This window comes from Limulus polyphemus, unplaced genomic scaffold (assembly GCF_000517525.1).
Source record: "Limulus polyphemus unplaced genomic scaffold, Limulus_polyphemus-2.1.2 Scaffold2125, whole genome shotgun sequence".
NCBI classification, from domain to species: domain Eukaryota; kingdom Metazoa; phylum Arthropoda; class Merostomata; order Xiphosura; family Limulidae; genus Limulus; species Limulus polyphemus.
In genome coordinates this window covers 99,020-118,799 of record NW_013667735.1, presented here as the reverse complement: position 1 = coordinate 118,799, position 19,780 = coordinate 99,020, and the positions used below count along the sequence as shown (strand labels likewise).

At 30.6% G+C, this 19,780-nt stretch overlaps 1 protein-coding gene across 1 annotated transcript in view; it reads right to left on the bottom strand.

The window, feature by feature from the left end:
* The window catches only part of LOC106466023, a 121,520-nt gene that overhangs the window by 48,222 nt on the left and 53,518 nt on the right, over window positions 1-19,780 (bottom strand). Inside the window, exons 19-28 of the mRNA XM_022393985.1 lie at window positions 19,737-19,780; window positions 19,289-19,402; window positions 18,384-18,461; window positions 15,156-15,236; window positions 12,519-12,599; window positions 8,230-8,319; window positions 7,005-7,232; window positions 4,629-4,898; window positions 4,413-4,527; window positions 897-1,125 (exon numbers count right to left, since the gene is read on the bottom strand). Of these exons, the coding sequence (XP_022249693.1) occupies window positions 897-1,125; window positions 4,413-4,527; window positions 4,629-4,898; window positions 7,005-7,232; window positions 8,230-8,319; window positions 12,519-12,599; window positions 15,156-15,236; window positions 18,384-18,461; window positions 19,289-19,402; window positions 19,737-19,780 (1,330 nt within the window). The remainder of the gene's footprint in view (window positions 1-896; window positions 1,126-4,412; window positions 4,528-4,628; window positions 4,899-7,004; window positions 7,233-8,229; window positions 8,320-12,518; window positions 12,600-15,155; window positions 15,237-18,383; window positions 18,462-19,288; window positions 19,403-19,736) is intronic.

Genomic DNA, 19,780 nt, shown 5'->3' with positions numbered 1-19,780 from the left:
ATGATAGATAGGCAACATGCAAAAGAAAAGACATGAGAAAAACAATGCTTTACAAACCTTAAGACTTAATAAAAAAATTGATATTTTATGTATGAAAGCATTGTAATGTTTACTGATAATCTGCCAAATTTCGGTTAACATTCGATTATGAATTTAATAGTTATAGCATAAAAACTATAACCAGCACAAAATGGTTATGAGGTCGATCCCAGGGACCGAGCCCATGCTGAAAGAATTAATAATTAGTATTTCTTCAATATATCATCAACTTGTATTTCTCAATATAATTTCAAAACTTTATATATAAAAATTTGTAAAACATTAGTAGACCAATATAAGTGCTGTGGTAAATTGATACCATGGTTTAACAATGAACTTCGGTATCAATGATTTAATAATCTTCAAGTAAGCACAACTGAACATTCTAAGAAAAAGGTTCTTAAAATTTAATGATACACAGTTTATTGTTTGTAAATTTTCACAAAAAAGAACTCGGACCACAATTTTGAACAGTACATTAGAATTTACAATTATTCAATTATGCTATAATCTCTCTACAATTTAGTTCTAGTAATTTTCAAATTATAAATGGAACTTATCAATTAAAATTTCTTGAAATAAAAAGCTACTGTTCCTAAGAATCTAAGTATCTACCTACACTTACAGAGTGCTCAGATACAGAGCTTCTCAGTCCCATATACCAAGTTTTCTTAAAAGGTGACCAAATGAATAAATGAGCACATCAAAGTCAAATTATATGTACACATAAATATCATTCTGATCAAAATATGACTTAAGTTGTATGAAGAGTTTATTACCACATCTATATATACTTAGAAACGAAAATTGGATACCAAGTTTGGTGCAGATTGTTTTATATTAAAGTACTACTATACCTTGGTAAAGAAGTGTAAATTTCCAACAAGTTGAATAAATTTGTTTCTTATTTTCATCCGCAAGTTTCTGATGGTACCAGCACTTCTTTTAATACGATGCGTAGGATTAGGCAAGATATTGTTGTTCAAAGAATTAGCCAGTACATGAATCTGATGTAAATAACCTTGCACATTCTTCTCACCCACCAATTTGTTGAAGACAGAGCGAATATCAAATGTTGTATTGTAACTGAAAATAATTAATACAAAAATATTAATACCAATAATTTATAAGATTACAATATATCTGTAAGTGAGTATACAGTATTAAAATACTGTGATGACACTCTATTGATAATGTCTCCTATGATAAGCCATGCATAGACCTCAAGGTGTGAGAAATTTTCAAAGTAAAAAGATACATTTTTATTTCATTGCATAGTGACACAACATAAAGAAAACAATTTTACAGAGAACCATCGCAACTTCACCTCATGTTAGTCCATTCTATGAAAGACAGAACTTCATGTTTTAAAGACAGAGAATTATCCAATCAAATGCTAATAAACTTTTTTTTTATAACTAGGATCTACTTACCATAAATATCTTTCAAATGAACTTATTCTACATTAGGCCTTAAAATAACTAGCTTAATTACAAGTTTCTCTCTTCCTCAACTAACAGGGGGGAAAAACAAAAACAAGTGTGTAAGTAACACCAGAACTAAACACGAATCAAATAGACATGTTTTGATTGAAAAAACCAAGAAAGAAATGAAAACTTAAAAAGGAAATTTACAAATAAAGAAAATTATGAAAAACAATTTTGCATATGGATATTGCATAATTTTATAATAACACTTGTAGGCCTGCACTATTAGGCTTCACCTAACACTAGTTACAAAGTACAAGACCTACAAAGGATGAAGTCGCTACATAGATCTTTTTACTTCAAAACACCGTACTTCTTAAAAACTGTAAAAGAAGTGTACTAAACACCCAGTAACAGGACAGATAAATTAAAGTTTGCTCAATGTTCTCTAATGCTGGAGTCTTCTAATTGGTGCTCATTTTGTCATATTTCTTTGTTGTTCCAACAAAAGGCATCTTCTATGATTCTGAGAAAAATAATATTTTCCTTATCCCACATCATGTTCAAGAAATACATGGAAAAGCATGTAACAAACATAAAGTAAATAAGTTTATTTATGCATTTAAATTATGAGTAATAGTTTGGAACAAGAGAAAAGCTCACACATGTAATTCCAAAAAAATTATTTCTCCTTGACTGATGATGCTGTTTTATATAAGGACTCCCACATCAGTCATTTAGCTACATAATTACATTATTATACAAGTAATCAGTAGCCCAATCTGCTCATGATATTAAAACAATGAGCAAACCCACATACTGACAGAAATCTCTCAATGCCAAATTCAATACATGCAAGAATATAGAAGGTGCCATTTTTAGTATGGTTCTTCATCCATTCACACATTCATCCCTCAAGCATAAAACAGCTCCAAGAAAAACTTAGAAATTTGTGACAGTAAAGCTTATTTTCCTGTGGTGAAATGTTGGGTCTCATAAGGAATTCACTGCTTACTCATAGGTCTTCCTTCCATTACATAATGACTAACACTAATAATTAAAGTACCAAGGTTTATTGATACCATTACTGGATCCCTGAAGGCTTCTTGACCATGGCCTGGAAGTACGATGGTCTTTTACAAACCCTTAGAATTACTAAATTTTTGAATCTAAAAGTATATTAAAACTTCCCATTATTGTTTTTACTAGGAATGACAGGTTTAGTATTGGCCTATTCCAGCTGAAAGTTTTGTTGAGTGCTATTTTAGAACCTAATACCTTTCACGGAACTAAACAACACTTGTACTTATTACTTTTACCACATCTTGTATAGACTTCTTTAATCACTTTAAGTTGACTCTTTTCCTAAGTTAAAATAATATTAAGTGATAAACAATACAAAATATAAATGAAAACTATTTTGTGAAATAAGTGCACATCAAAAACATTTGCTATATACCTGTAAGCTTTAGCACCATTCATTTGTATTTATATTTTACACTTTTCTCAATTACAACATGTTCATATCCCTTAATTTAACTTTCTTTTTATTTAGATTAGTAAAGAACAGTTATTTTTCTGTTTATAACCAAATATTTTTTTTTGTAAAAGTGAATAATCCTAAAAGGACAGTTTATATAGGATAGATAGCACTGATAAATTTCCTGATAAGATTTTCTAAATAGAAAAGTTCATTTTATAATAAATTAAATGCATGTTGAACTTCAACTTTAATTCAATATCCACTCTCAGGTACATACGTTCATATTTACTGAAAGAAAAATTTTAAGGAGTTTGCAAATCACCAGGTTATTTTATGACCCCTTGCTGGATATATATATATATCCAAGTTTGCTGAACCATATAAGATACATGAAATACCAAGATTCATAACAGATGTTTTCTACTGTATTCTGATTGAAAAATTATAGGAAGTTAGTTAAGTTGCCATGAGCTATGAACTTGTGAAAAACTTCAAATTACTATTAAAGATATACAGTAATTTACAAAATAATGTAAGTTTTCTTTCTAGCATGGTGTCATGTGGAGAGAATTATTGATAACTGATACACATTTTCTGATACTCTGTGATAAAGATTTATAAATTTTTCATCTCCACCTTCTAATTAATATCTATTTAGTCATTACATACATTATTTAAACAAGATGGAAGAATGAAATGAACCATCAATGATTCATTGCAGCACCTATACATTATTTAAACAAGATGGAAGAATGAAATGAACCATCAATGATTCATTGCAGCACCTATACATTATTTAAACAAGATGGAAGAAATGAAATAAACCACTGGTGATTTACTGCAGCACCTATACATTATTTAAACAAGATGGAAGAAATGAAATGAACCACTGATGATTTACTGCAGCACCTCCTTTCCTACATATCAAACACTTTGGTGTTTTGGGTTTATTGTAAACTTAAGTGTTCTTTATACAGGTATATCTAACAATTTCTCTCCACACTTTTTTTTGTGGATAAATCCTGTATCAGTAAAATTAAACTTATAAACTAGACAAAAGTTTCAAACCTATGTGACCATTCTTTTTCTTTATAACAAGATCAAATATCTCTACCATCTGGATACTGCATTATTAAATCTGCAGTATACCATTTATATACAGCAGTTACAAAAATTACTGGTAGGAGGTTGACAATCAAGACACCCAAAAATTTCTGGTGAGTACAATTTCATGCATATTGAGCTGAGATTAAAGATATTAAAAAAGTTTCAATTTATACATTATCCCTTAACTTTTAGTTGTTTTTTTTTATTAACCTGCAAGTACTTATATCAGTTTCAATTCAAATAGTAAAAATAAGCATCCACAAATTACACACTGGAGTTCTGATTAACTCTCTAACAGAATATTAGATAAATCTAAAAAATAACATGTTTATTAACTCGTAACTCACAACACTTACATGTAAGAATCTCTTGTTGCATTTTGGTTCCATCTAATAGGAATAACTTGTCTTTCAGTAGAACAGACCTTTGTTCCTATTCCTCGACCATCCTTGATGACAACATCCAAATATACTACAAAAAAATTAACAAACAAATTACATACATACAGTGATATAAAGATGATGGACACACATCTACATTTATTAACTTTTATTAGCCTTTCTTAAACTTACCGTTGAAATTATGTGATGGTAAGCCAGCTGGGAGTATAAACTTCATTTCTTTACTCAGACCATTATATATCAAATGACGATGGCTGTTGGGGGTTAGAGAGTAACTCAGCTCATAGAACAGAAACTTGTGGTCGGTTTTCCATTCCATACAGTGTAAGGAAAACGTCCTTAGTTCATCACCTCTAAGTGGCACTATGGTACAACGACCATTTACAGGACCAATGCCTACGGTCACAGACTCCATGGCTTTTCCTTCAAATTTTTCAGAACCTGTGAACAACAGTTACTTGCAGTTAAGTAAACAGAACATTCACCATTATAGAGAGATGACTAGTAAGGACTGCATTAAACACTGATTTTCAAAGATGATCACAAGTTCAGACTAGTTCTGATAAACACAGACAATAATAAAAAAATTAGTTCTTACAAGCAAAGATGATTTGCACACACACAGAAATCGCTATATTTTTATGAGCAATGTTTATGCTATACTTACACACACAAAACCACCCTGTCTAATGAAGAAGGTTGTTAAATTTAACAGTACAAAACACTAATTCAAAAGGTAAGTGTGGACGATATGACATTCACTTACAAAGACACAATCTCATGCCCACGAATGGTATGGTTTTGCAAGGAAGAATAATAAAACATTGACTTAATGATAATAATAATAATAAAAAAACAATGTTAAAAAGAGTACAAATAATAGAAGCAATAATCACATATGGTTTTGCAAGGAAGAATAATAAAATATTGACTTACTGATAATAATAATAATAATAAAAAAAACAATGTTAAAAAGAGTACAAATAATAGAAGCAATAATCACATAAGCAAGTATGTAATCATTTACAAAATAAAGAAATACTAGTTCTTAAGATATCACACAATTTCATTTCTCACATTAAAGAAATAATCTATAATGCATAGAATTTCTAACTTTAGCTGTATGCATTTCTTTTCAAAAGAAAATCAAAAACAGATAATAACTATTTTTACTTAATTGTTTCTGAAATTATTCTTTTGGTAGACTTGTATTTGATGCCTAAGAACCCCATACATTAATTATCCCTTGATGGACCTTGCTGTTCACATCAGGCAAATAATATCCATTAAATGACTGTACTTGAAGTTCACTATTTATGTTTCAATTATATATGGACTACAACATCCAATCCAGGACTTTTGATTTTACTTAATACATCTCTTAATTTTACTGTGATAAAATCAAATTTGATGATGAGGAACCCACACTGAAACAATAAAGTTTGAAGATAATTCGATGACTTGATGATGAAAAAACCTTGTTGAAACGTTAAACTTGTATTGAAGTTTTTCTTCATTACCCATTCAAGCCATCTCCAAGCATTAAAAGTTTGAAGATAGCTCGAATGGCTAATGAAGAAAATTTTTATTACAAGTTTAGCATAGTAACAAATGTACCTTGTTTCATCTAGGGTTTGTCATCATCAGGTATAATAATCTTGTTAAAATGTTGTAAAGTTGTTACTATTTTAAAATGATTTATAATAATGCATTCTTCATTACCCATTCAAGCTATCTTCAAACTTTATTGTAATTTTACTGTATTTGGATATAAAGTATGCAATGTATTCCTAATCTTTTGACTTGCAGTAGACAGATTCAACATTAAGCGTTTTATCGAATATGGAGTATCTTAGAATATTTCTTTTGATTTTACCTGGTACATTTATTAAGAAAATGCTTTTGAAGTCATGAATATAAAAAATAGTCACAAGAAATCCCTCTATTTTTTATTATTATCAAGGTCTTGCTTAGTAAGCTACAATTTATCATGCATACTCGACTGTTTTATGAATAGTTTGCAAACAAACTCTCAATTTAAAGTGCAATTAAATTTTTTCTCCTGCTGAAAACTTTATAAACATGTTACAAACATAATATATACATTGTAGGATTACTAATCTTTGTTAAATGTTTTTATTAATATTCCAGTAAATTTGAAAATAGTAAAATCAACAAACCGAAATGAATTACTCTCCCTTTATGTATGAATGAATGCATACTTAAATTACTTGTATGTCATGTATTCTAAAAACAGTAAAATTTATTAGGTTTTATTGTTGTTTAAATTATGGTTAGAAGTAAATAGATTTTCAATATTAATTTCATTACCACTAATAACATTATTAATCAAACTAATTAATCAATGGTTTCAAAATTAAAATACATACAAATCCATCTCTGCAATCTTTCTCAGACACCTCATTACTCATGTTTCCTCATTACTCCTAGATCTAAAATTTATTTTTAAATGGATTTTTTTAACAGCTAATAAATTATTTTGAAATTTAAAAAACAAACAAAAAAGCAAAAAGAAAAATATTTAACCTTTTCTCTTTGTGCTGACTTCAACCAAATAGGTACTGCCTACATGTAACACTCCAGGTCTTAGCACAAGGTATTTTGACCTTAAGCCCGTTGTGGAGTGATTTGATTCAAGTACAATTTTCTCTCGATGGTGAAGGCTCAGGGGTTTCTTTAACTGTGGATGACTGATGTCAATTTGAACAGGATTACCTTCCTGAGTTGTATTTTGTTGGGGTTTTCTTGTGAATCCTACAGGGAGAAAAGAAAAAGTGGCTGACATGTAAAGTAAGTTTTATTTTCTATGCACACATTTTACATGAAATTCAGACTGCTAACTTTGTCAAATATCATTTTACTATAAAGAAATTTATCATTTTAATATATTAAGAATCTAAGATGAATTACAGATAATTAAAGTTGTTGTATTCATATTGTAATGATTACCTTCAAAATTTGAAGATGTGTAATGACTGAAATAGTCATGAATTTTATCCTTACATATCTAGTATATAATGTATCTCTATTCGGGTATGTGTATTCTCATATTTTTTATGTATTTCTGTGTACTTTCTGCATATACGTATGGCATTCTCAGTGATCAGATGTCGCAAGGTTGTGAATTAGTGCTCATCCTTTTACATAGGTCAAACCTACATAATGCAACCTTTGTTCTTAAGTCTCTAGCATGTACATGTTTTGCAGGTACCTTTTGGAAGGTAGTCCATTCAAACAGGCAATACAGACATCTAATATAAGTGGCTTTGCACAGGAATGTGTGTAACATACTGGTTGAAGTGTGTAACCTGTGAACTTACAGAATGCCTGACTTTCTTGTTTTGCTTCTTGTTCTTCTGCTTTCAACACCAACAGCCAAAAGATAAAGAAGAATAAGCTTGGCCAGTTTCGTAAGTAAAGAATTTTGTGTTTAAAATTACACTTATATTTACCTGTTTTCCTCTACTCTTTGTTTTTAATTCATTTTTTTGCTTAACCTATTCACTGCAGCTGAAACTTTTATTTCCCATTGTACTGGGAGATATATGTCCCAGCCACAGTGAAAGGGTTAACAGTACAGCATGAACCTTTTGGCTTTTCTGCTGGACATCAGTGACTTGAATACCACAAATGTATATTTTGTTAAACAGTTAAATATTACAATTATACAGAATACAGAAGTGGTTGTTTGAAACAAAATGTCAATAAAACAGTCAAGTACAAGGTTTAATCATTTTATGTCTATAATAACCTGAGTTTCCATCCATAGGTCGACCTTTTGATATTCCTTCACGTATGCTATTCCTTCTCCCATCATATTCTGATCTGGGAATACTTTTTGCTGTTATGAAACAGAAATAGAAATATCAAGGTTTGGATGAAAACTTACAAAGAAAAGAAAAACTAATTAGCCCAAAAATAAAACTATGCACAGTATTTTCATAATATTACTATGTTTTACTGCTAGACTTTTCCCAAAAACGTTTTTAGTTTTTATCTGATTAGCATTAAAACAACAAGTTATAATAATTTCCTGCTTTTAAACATTAGTCTTACAACAGAAAAGAATAAATCCATATTAGTTCAAACATACACTCACAAGAATTGTAAAAAAAGAAGCAGTTTTCTCATATCAAGGATTCTGTAAATACATTTAATACACAAACACACATTCAATACACATGTACACCATAACAGGACATATCTATTACTTAAGGCCATTTGTAATCAAACTACCTGTTTATTTTCCAGTAGGAATTTCACTAAAACTCATTTACTTAAAACTTCAGAAAGAACATACTTGAACATACACACATATACATAGTTCTGTAAACACATCTTCTCTTTATTTTTTCATAATCAAGAAATGTTACTGTGGTAAGCAAATACTACATATTCCACTTTACCATAATGTAGCCCTTTAGGGCTTACCATGCTAGAAATTTGGATTCAATATCCACAGGGGGCACAGCACACCATGTACCTTTGCATTTAAACACAAAAAAATAGCTAATGTACACTTCATAAAGTTCTGATATGGAGTATACTAAATCTAGTCAGGGTCGTTGTGCTAAATTCATCCCTAGCTGTTACTTTCTGTGGCAGGATCCAATAATGGTAGTTATCTACTGTTTCATGAAACAGCTGTATTGCATACAGAGGACTGCTCTATGATTCTCATGTGGAGCAGAAATACTTTAAAATAATATGGGTTTATTATTTTATGTTGTAAGACTGATGTTTTAAAGCAGAATACTTGTGATATAGTTTTCTGATCCATCAGCTATAGAAAGGTGTACTGTCTGTAAACACAATTTGGGTAATTTCAAACATACTTATATCTGACCTGGAACTCTAATGTTCCTCTCTCTACCTGATAAATGGATATTTTACTTTTAATTAATTTCCAAGTAAAGTTTGTTTTTACTTCTTTCTTTCTCCAAGTAGAGTTTATCTCATTTGACTTTTAATCCAATACAATTTATCTTGATTTTCAATTTTCTCTACTTATTACAATAAACCTGAAATTTATTGGGCATTCTATTGTTTCTTCTACAGAAAATAAAGTGTTTAGTTCTACGTAAATTCCAACACTGTGACTTGCCTTATTTATCAACAGTAACAAGTCAGTCTCTCTTGCGTGGACACTAAGTCCTCAAATATATGAGGTTATTACTTGGATCAGATGACTATGTGCCAGGTTTCTCCTTGAATTATCATACCTTACCCCAATCTACAAAATTTTGGTGCCATTAAATAGGATCTAGTTATTGCAGAAATGATAGTTTGTGTCTTCACTATCTTTAAGTTATTTTCCTCTCTCTTGTTTCTTGTGAGATATTATCCAAGAGATGCTTTTGAATTCTGAAAAAAATTCAGTAGAGAGGATAAGGAAAGTCAAATTGATCTGAGGATCCCCAATTAACTTGGATAAGTCCCCTGATGAAAATTTTGTACTTTCCAGCAGTTTGGCAGCCATTTCTGAGATTTACATTTTTTTCATTCAGTAAGGCAACTGAATCGTGACCTGATACATCCAGAAGAACCTCTGATAATGTTGGTTGTTCTCATGCAGGTAATCCAAGTTTGATGGGCAACTGACAATTGTTATGCTGAGGCCTCATGAGATGGTCTGTACAGCAAGCTGCATAGATTCAACATCCAGTGCTTCTGATATCCCACATGGATATACCACTTAGAAGTGAGTAAAGATGAGCTGCAGTGGATGAACAGCATTCACCAACCCAACCTACTAGCCTCTCAGTAGCATGATTCAAGTGATGTCTGAAACCTAATGTTTGTTTTGCAAAGGACCAAGCTGAGATGCTTCTCTCTACAAGAGTAAGGATATATTCTGGTTATGGTTTGTAAGTACAATAAAAAAACAGCAGAAATATTGGCTGGAACAATCATCAGTATGGTGCATTGAAAACTAGTATTATTTTACCTATTTTTACATAAAGTCACACTAGAAATGTGCATCTTATAAAAAAAAAGTCATTGGCATGATTTGTAGTCGATTATCACTTATTTCAATGAGCATACCGCTTCCAACTGGCTCAGTTGTAAGCCAGTAGGCTTATTATGATAACAATCAAGTTTCCATAGAGCACAGATGGCCCAGATAACTCTGTGCCTAATAACAACCAAACCAAATAACCCGAAGATAATTAACATCAATTTAGGAGAGTTTCAGTTTTTCTTCCTTAACCAATTCTGTTATTAACAGTGCCAGTTTCACATACAATCTTCAGTCTTGTATCCAGATCCTACTGAAGCAAGGAAGTTTGCTACAATTTTTAACATGAAATGTCTTTGACTAGCCATGTGGTATTTATATCCTGGAATCCATGAACAAATTCACACTGTGACTGGCTCTCCATTTGTAGGCTTTATGTTGATGTGATACACGACTGTACTCTGGTGTAGTTCATTTTCACAGGAGGAGGAGGTGGTACCCTCACAGCTTTTATAGCCTTTTTCCTCATCAGTTTCGTAATTATTTCCAATGCTGTACATTGAGTACAAATTATAGTATTTTGCATTGTTTTTAACCGAAAGTGCATAAGGTCAGTCAATTAGATGGATCCCATAATGGAGAAACAATATTAACTATAATCACAAACTTACTGCATGTGTAAACATGAGATATAGCAAGCTTTTAGTAAAATGTACAAGTTTATTGTATACAAAAAAATCAGATGCATTACAAAAGTATTTATACTCAAGATATGTCTGTGAATCGACAATGTCAGTCTGACAAGTCAAAGTGCATGGTGATTTTAATGTGAGGAATGAAAATACTTTTGTTCATAGTACAGTTTGAATATTGTATTTGCAAAGCCTTCAGAATCACCAAAATGCAGATCTACAGTTCTTTTTTAGTATTCCTGTATATTGCATCTCGTATTTATGTTTCAATGTATGAGATTTTACAGGGCTTAGTTGTTTTTGTTATAAATTGATTAGCATAACATATCTTTTTCAATCAGTCTCCAAGTGTCACCTATTTTACTTAAACACTTAAGTATAGTTTTAAATATACATATATTTATCCATTTCTAAAGTAAAATATAATTAACACCTTTTCACATACACTCTTGCCATCGGCTACACTGTACTGGAAATAAGATGCTTACAACAGTACATAGAGAAATAGACTAAATATTTCCCGGAAAACCGGATGACCTTTTTATATATATATATCACTCATTCGATTACACAACCATTCTCAGTTTGCCCCTGAAGAAAAAAGGTCTGTCTTTCAAAAGCACTTGGATTATAGGATTTTTATTCATTTCTATATACATGCAACTTTAAAACACCTTGCAATATAAGCTACTTTAAGACTGGTTAAATAAACAATGAGAAAATTAAATAAAAACACCACTCCTACAGGAAAAGTGTCAAGAGTGACAAGCTTTTAGGAAACGATTCAAACTTCATTGAAAGAAAAAAAAAAGTTTTAGAAATGAGAAATAACAAACAAAAACAGTTAAGTACTGAAATGAAAAAATTACAATAATAAATATTTTTTTTGCAAAATGTTTCAATATTAAGATAAGTGAAACCATTTTTCCAAAAGCTGATTAAAGAATATTTTTATACTCTAACTAGAGGAAATCCGATATTAGACAGCTTCAATAAAATTCAACCAAAGTATTTGAATCACAAAAAGACAGAAAAAAAAAGTACATTTTTTAAGAATAGCATATAATTAATCTCATTAAGTTCAATAACCTATCATAAATGATAAAAAACAACAATGTAACACTACACATATTATTATTCTTAACTTTGTTTACAGCAAACTGGAGTTTATTACGAGACATTTCTATTAAGGTAAATAAAATAATGATCTGTATCCCCAGAATGTATTTTTATTAGCTCAATATTTTGCTATTACAGCTTTGACAGAAGCTATTGATATCCTACATGGTTACTTATCTTTAGACACTCCTCTCTGAACTAAAGCCAAACAAAAGCACAATACCAGATATTCTAACATCAGGCAAGACCTTTTATCAGTGCATAACTTACATTGATGTCGGGGATATGCACTTCCTTCTTCACCTGGAAGCCCTTCCTGAAGTAAATGGAAATTAGGCATTTTTCGGGAACCTACAATTTGTTTGTATAAAATTTGCTAGGTTAATTAATAAATCCCAGGTATTGTTAATTTTTTTCTACAGATTTAAAACTCACTAAGCATACAAGTACTTAATGCACATGATAGATCTTTATTAATCATAATACAGAAACAATGATTTTATACTCTACTTCTCTTCTCTTGCATGGTGACTGAGTCACAGGGTTCAAGTGGAAAATGAAAGTAATTTAAGAAATATGGCATTTAAACTATCAAGTGATGCTAGTTTACACTCCTAACCACTAAGATCCTTTTAGTTTTACTGAGCATGACAGTTATTATTACTCCAGTCCTTGATGTATTTATTGAACTTTCCATTCAGATTAGTGTATGCCTAAAATCACATACATTAATACATAATATCCTACAGTAAAGTCTTGCCAAGATTGATAGGCTGGGGCATTATGAATACGTAGGCAATACAGTACAGATTTTTAGCTGGTAAAAACATGCTTGTTAGTCAACAACCTAATTTTGACATTGGAATGTTGTATAATGGTTGGTGAGACAGACACTAACCAATTAACCTCAGTACCAACAGAAGTTATTAAAGATTAGACTAATACAGAAGCCAATAGAGGACACAGACTTGTTTTTAATTCAACCATATATTTTAAGTGTATTTCTAAAAAATTTCAAAATTTTGATGTCCTTAATTTAGTTTAGAATTTAATTTTCATTTTTCAATTTAATTGTGAATTTTCGTTCTTCTCCTACTTGTTTAATTCCACCATGGTGAAAAGTCATAGATCATTTTCTTTAAAAATGACCTTTGTTTATGGTAAAGCCACTAAGACTATCTGTAACAATTCCTAAATTTGAACTGTCAATCAGAGCAAAAGCATCCATGACTGAAGAGGCATGTTCAGTATCAGGCTTCAATTCTGACCACCAAATAACTAACCAAACACTCTAAACAACGGGCCTTAAAATAAGACTGTTATGAATTTTTATAGGAAAGACAGGTATAAGCTTAGCTGTTACATGTGGAGGCTGTGATACATGTATACCGTGTACTCAAGCATAAATATCTATTTTGTTGTAAATCAATGGTATTTGAAAATGGCCATGTGAGATTATTAAAGCATTCTAGTGAGTAGTAAGCAAAATGATGAACCAAACAAGTGGCACGTAAATAGGCCTATTATGAATACAAATGTGAGACAAACAGGTACTTTAGCCATTAACCACGAAACATGTATATGCGTAATAATCTGGGTGTTCGAGTATAAACATTTTCACTTGTGTTCTGGAATAAGCAGTGTCTGTTCCTTCTATTCTAAACTCTGTAAATTCTTTTTAGTTCAACATTCTTTAAACTTCCAGTCATACAAGTTCTATTTATAATAAACAGTGTTTGTTGACAAATGGTACTGCACTGTTACATTGGATATAATTTATAAAAATACAAAAGAATGATGACAAAAAATACATAAATATGACAACTATAAATTTTACGAATTTTGAAATAAACAGACTTACTGGAGTTTAGAATAGGATGAACAGATAATATTGTCTGGAAAACAAATGGAAATGTTTATGCTTGAGAACACGGGTTAATAATTATGCCCTACACATGTATCAGGGGTAATGGGTAAGCTATCTTTGTCTGTCATATCAATTAATAACAAGCATATTTACACATATTTTGCTTTGTGGAATACTTTAATGACCTTGTTACATCATTTTGAGGCCTCTCATGACTTGGTGGTTACAACTCTTGACTCACAATCAGTGGGTCCCTGAAATCTAGCACCAAACATGTTCCCCCTTTCAGCCTTGGAGACATTATAATGTGAGGTTGAAAAACACTATTCATTAATAGAGAGCAGCCAAAGTGTTGGCAGTAGGTGTTACCAGCTGTTTGCCTTCCTTCACGTTGGCAGCTCAAAATTAGGGATTGTGGGAGATAACCTTAGCAGCTTTGCATGAGAAAACAACCAATAAAAAGTCATTTTAAAATAAAAGATATGTGATTTTTCCAATAGAGTGGAAACTTTCTGCTTTATTAGAAAATATTTTCCTCCATGGTGAAACTTTCTACCACACTAGAAATAAACAAATACATTAGAACCAAAAATCATTAAAAAACTGAGAAAAAAATTAAAGTTAAGCTCTAAAAAAGATGTTAAAATTCAGGAAAACAAAATAATACTAACATTTTAAATAAAAATTTATTGAAGAAAGTGATTGAATTAATAAAAATAACAAGAAACTCTTATGTCCCCTATGGAAACCTTGGTTCCAAGGATTAGAGCACTATGTTTATCCCTCAGCTGGTGAAAATCTGATATTAGCCAGCATTGAATCTATTCAACCAAAATATCAAAATTACAAAAAGGCATATAAAAAATAATATTTGAAATTACAAATAAGTAATCTTATTAAGAACATTAACCTGTCATAGATGATGAAGAACAAGGAAAATAATACAATGTTATATTACAGCCACTCCAAAAAACAAAACAAAAAAGTACAATAACAAATTTTTCAATATCAAGCAAGAGCTTTATAATTGCATAACACACCTTGATGTCGAGGATATGCACTTTCTTCTTCGCCTGGAAGACCTTCCTGAAGTAAATGGAGATTAGGCATTGGTCGGGAACCTACAGTTGGTATGAAGTTTGCTTGTTTAATGAATGAATCCCACATAATGCTCAATTTTCCTAACATATGGTATATATATTTGAGTAATCATAATACAAAAAAGGATAATTTTTTACTCTAGTTCACTTCCCATGCATGGTGACCAAGTCAAAGGATTCAAGTAAAAACAAGTCATTTTAAAAAATATGGTATTTAAAGTATCAAGTAATAATACTTTTAATTTCTGACCACTATAAAAGATATTTTTAGCTTTACTAAGCATGAAGATCATCATTCAACCAATTCTAGATATATGTATTCAGTACTGGTATATGCCAAAAATCATACGGTAATATATCATATACATTAACATATAATGTCTTATAGTACAGTCTTGCTAAGATTGATAGGCTAGAGCATTTTGTATATGTAGACAATACAGTAAAGATTTTAAAACATGCCTAAGTAGTCAATTACCAGACCCTTTCTCATCATTAAACATCAATACCAACAAAAAGAAGTCATTAATGATTAGATTAGTATTGAAACCTGCAGGGAACAAATATTTTTTTAAATTTTGTTTTGGCTTTAAATTTACCCATATTCTGAAATTTTATTTAAAATTCATATTATAATTTTGATATCCTTAACTAAAATGTTTTACAATTCTATTTTAATTTCTCAATTTTATTACGATTATTTGATTGTACATTAGGTTTTTATTTCCCCCATGGTAAAAAGTCATATCTTTTCTTTTCAAATAACCTTTGTTTATTTACTGCTAAACCAGCATGGCTGTCTTCTGCCATCCCCAATTTTGAACACTGGATCAGAGGGAAGGCAATTGGCCAGCAGTTCTCACTGTCAACTCTTGGGCTACTCTTTACCAACAAATAGTAAGACTGACTGTCACATTTAATGCTCCCACAGCTGAAAAGGCAAGCAGGTTTGGCAGTAGGTTTTGATCTCATTACCAGAAGATTGCAAGCCAAACACCTAACCATTAGACAATGCCAGGCCTTAAAATAATCTACTAAGATCACTACAGTATTCCACTAAGTAAAATGGCTGAAAATGAACAAAACGTGTAAGAATGACTATTATAAATGTGAATATGAGGGACAGGTGTAGACTTAACTGTTACCTGTGAAGACCAGGACACATGTATAACAACCTGCATACTCAAGCATAAGTAACTATTCTATAGTGCATCATTAGTGTTTTGAAAATGGCAAAGTTAGATTATTAATGCATTCTATTAACTAGTAAGCAAAATTGTGGAGCTAACATAAGATGTGTAAATAGGAATATCATGAATTTGGATATGATAGGGATAGATTAGCTGTTACTCACAACGAATGTATAGCATAAATATTTCAACTTGTTTTCTGGAATAAGCATTGTTCATTCAGCCTATTCTAAACTCTGTAAAAATTTGATTACTTCAACATTTTTTAAATTCCTGGTCAACAAAGTTTTATTTATAATAAACAGTGGTTTTTGACTAGTTGTTCTTACACTGTTTAATTGAACATAGCTTACAAAACTAAAAAAGTATGATCAGAACAGATATTATCAGAAATTTAATTCTTTTTTTTAAGTGAACAGGTTATCTGAACTTTAGCATAGGATGTACAGACAACAGTTATTCCAAAAATCAAGTGAACATATTTATGCTCAAACATGTTTTAATTATTAGGCCCTATACATGTACTATGGGTAATGGCTAAGTTTTTCTTGTCTCTCTTATCCTTATAACAGTCATATTTATATGTATCTTCCTTTTTTTTCCAACGTTTTGCTTAGTGGGATATTTCAATGATCTTGATAGGTAATTTTATGGCCTGGTGGTGAGGGTTCTTGTTTCACAACCTGCAGGCCATGGGATCACAATTCAGCATTCATGGGGGCATTATAATATAACAGTAAATGACACTTTTCCATGGTAAAACATAGCCCAGGAGTTAGCAGTGGATGCTATTGGCTGGTTGCCATCCCTCTTGATGACAAATCAAAAATTAGGGTGGCAGCAAGTAGCCTTTGTAGGTTTGCCAGAAACAAACAATTAAACATCATTTTAAAATAAAAAACAAATGACTTTCCATGATGGTGGAAACTTTCTACTGTAGTGGAAAATAATTTCCACCAACGTGAAAAGTTTCTATTCCAGTGAAAACAAACAAACAAAGAAGAACCAAAAATCACAATGAAATTGTAAAATTAAAATTATATTCTATAAGCAGCATTTAAATTCTGGAAATCAAAATCCTTATAAAATTTTTTGTATAGAAATTAAAAAATGTTTGCATTAAAAATAAAACAAAAATAATCAATGTCTCTCATGGAAACCCTGCTTTTGTAGATTACAGCATTATGTTTATCCTCCAGCTAATGAAAACCTGATATTATTAGCCAAGATCAAAACTATTCAACCAAAGTATCCGAAATACAAAAATGCAGCAAAAACTTAATCTTTTTAATTATAAATAAGTAATTCCATTAGGAAGAGTAACCTAGCATAAATGATGAACAACAAAAACAATACAATAATGTATCACCCAAGGCATTCTACTCTGAACTAAAAACAAATAGAAATACAATAATAGGTATTTTTAATGTGTTCTATCATTAAGCAGGTTCCTATGGATCATCTGTATAAATAATGTCAAGTCCAGTCCATGTAACAATAACAAATTAATTCAATTCTTTGATAACATTTGCTATAGGCTAGATTCACTTTGAAGCAAGTTGTAGGCCTGAGTTAACAAACAAGCTTTTCAGCATTAACTCTAAAACTTCTGTAGGCCTAATACACAAATAAAAAGGAAAACAAATTAAAATTTTAACAGAAAGTAGGGATCGTTGGTTATTCATAGAATTGCTATAAGAAGTATCCAAAACAAAATTAATGTTGCAATAAAAAGTACACAAACAAGTAAAGTGATATTAGTTGGATAGATTTTAAAACGATTTTCAATCCCTACTTTGGTTGGCAAATTTAGACTGCTTCATTTAGTTATACAGATTGCAAGTACTAAATACTTCACTGAATTCCCAATCACTGAACTACTTCTTCACTACTCATTACTCATATTTATAACTAATGTACTAATCTAGATATTAGTCAAAGTTTCTTGATTATTACATCATTATGATGATTTGCATACCTTGACGTCGAGAATACACACTTCCTTCTTCAGAAAGCCCTTCCTGAAGTAAATGGAGATTTGGCAATTGTCTAGAACCTAAAATTTGTATAAAATTTACTTATTTAATAAGTTAATCTCATATAATGTTAATGTTTCCTTACTGATTTAAAACATATTAAGCATACAAGTACTTAATTCACATGGTGTATGTTTATTTAATCATAATACAAAAAAAAATATATTTTACTCTAGTTCTCTTCCAATGCACAATGACTGAGTCATAGCATATAAGTAAAAAAATGAAAGCCATTAGAAAATATGGCATTCAATCTCTCCTAACCACTAAGATCCTTTTACTTTTACTGAGCATAATAATTATTATATATCCAGTTCTAGACATATTTATTGAATTTTCCATTCAGTAATATATCACATACATACAATAATATATAATGTCCGATAGTAAAGTGTTGCCAAAATGATAGGCTGAAGCACTAAGTTTACCAAGACAATATAGTACAGATTTCATCTGATAAATTCATGCCTGAGTAGTCAATTGCCAGCACCTTAGTTTACTGAGCATTGTATTATGGTTGATGACATACACTAACTCACAACTTAACCTCAGTACAACAAAAAAAAAGTTATTAAGTATTAAGTTAAGAGTTCTACGTTTATCTTCCAGCTTGTCTAAACCTGATATTAGCCAGCATTGATACCTTTCATCCAAAGTAAACCAAATTACAAAAAGACAGAAAATTTTTTAACATTACTTATACGAAATCTTATAAAGAACATAATCTTATCATAAATGATGTAAAACAAGGAAAACAATACACTAGGTTAATACTCTAAATTAAACCAAAAAACACATTATTTGACATTTCAAGATCAGGAAAGACCTTCAGATGAGCATAACATACCTTGATGTCGGGAATATGCATTTCCTTCTTCGCCTCGAAGCCCTTCTTGAAGTAAATGGAGATGGGTCTTACGATTATTTGCTGAAAACCCAATATTAGGCATTTGTCGGGAACCTACAATATTGTTTGTGTAAAATCTGTATGTTTAATACATAAAGCCTCTAGGAAGTTAAATTTTCAATACTATTTTAAAACTCCTTAAGAACACAAGTATTTAAAATATATGGTATATGTTCAATTAATAATAATGTAAACAAATGATTATTTATTTACAACAATTTTGTTTCTATGCATGGTGAATGTGTAAAAAAAAAAATATTGTTTCAAAATTGTACAGTTTAAATAATTAAACAATACTAATTTCTACTTCTCTCCACTATGAAATCTTTAGCTTTACAGTACTAGATATTTTAACTCCAGGCAAGACCTTCACAAGTGCTTAACTTACTTTGATGTCGGAATTCTCCTGGTTGCCCTTCCTGAAGTAAATAC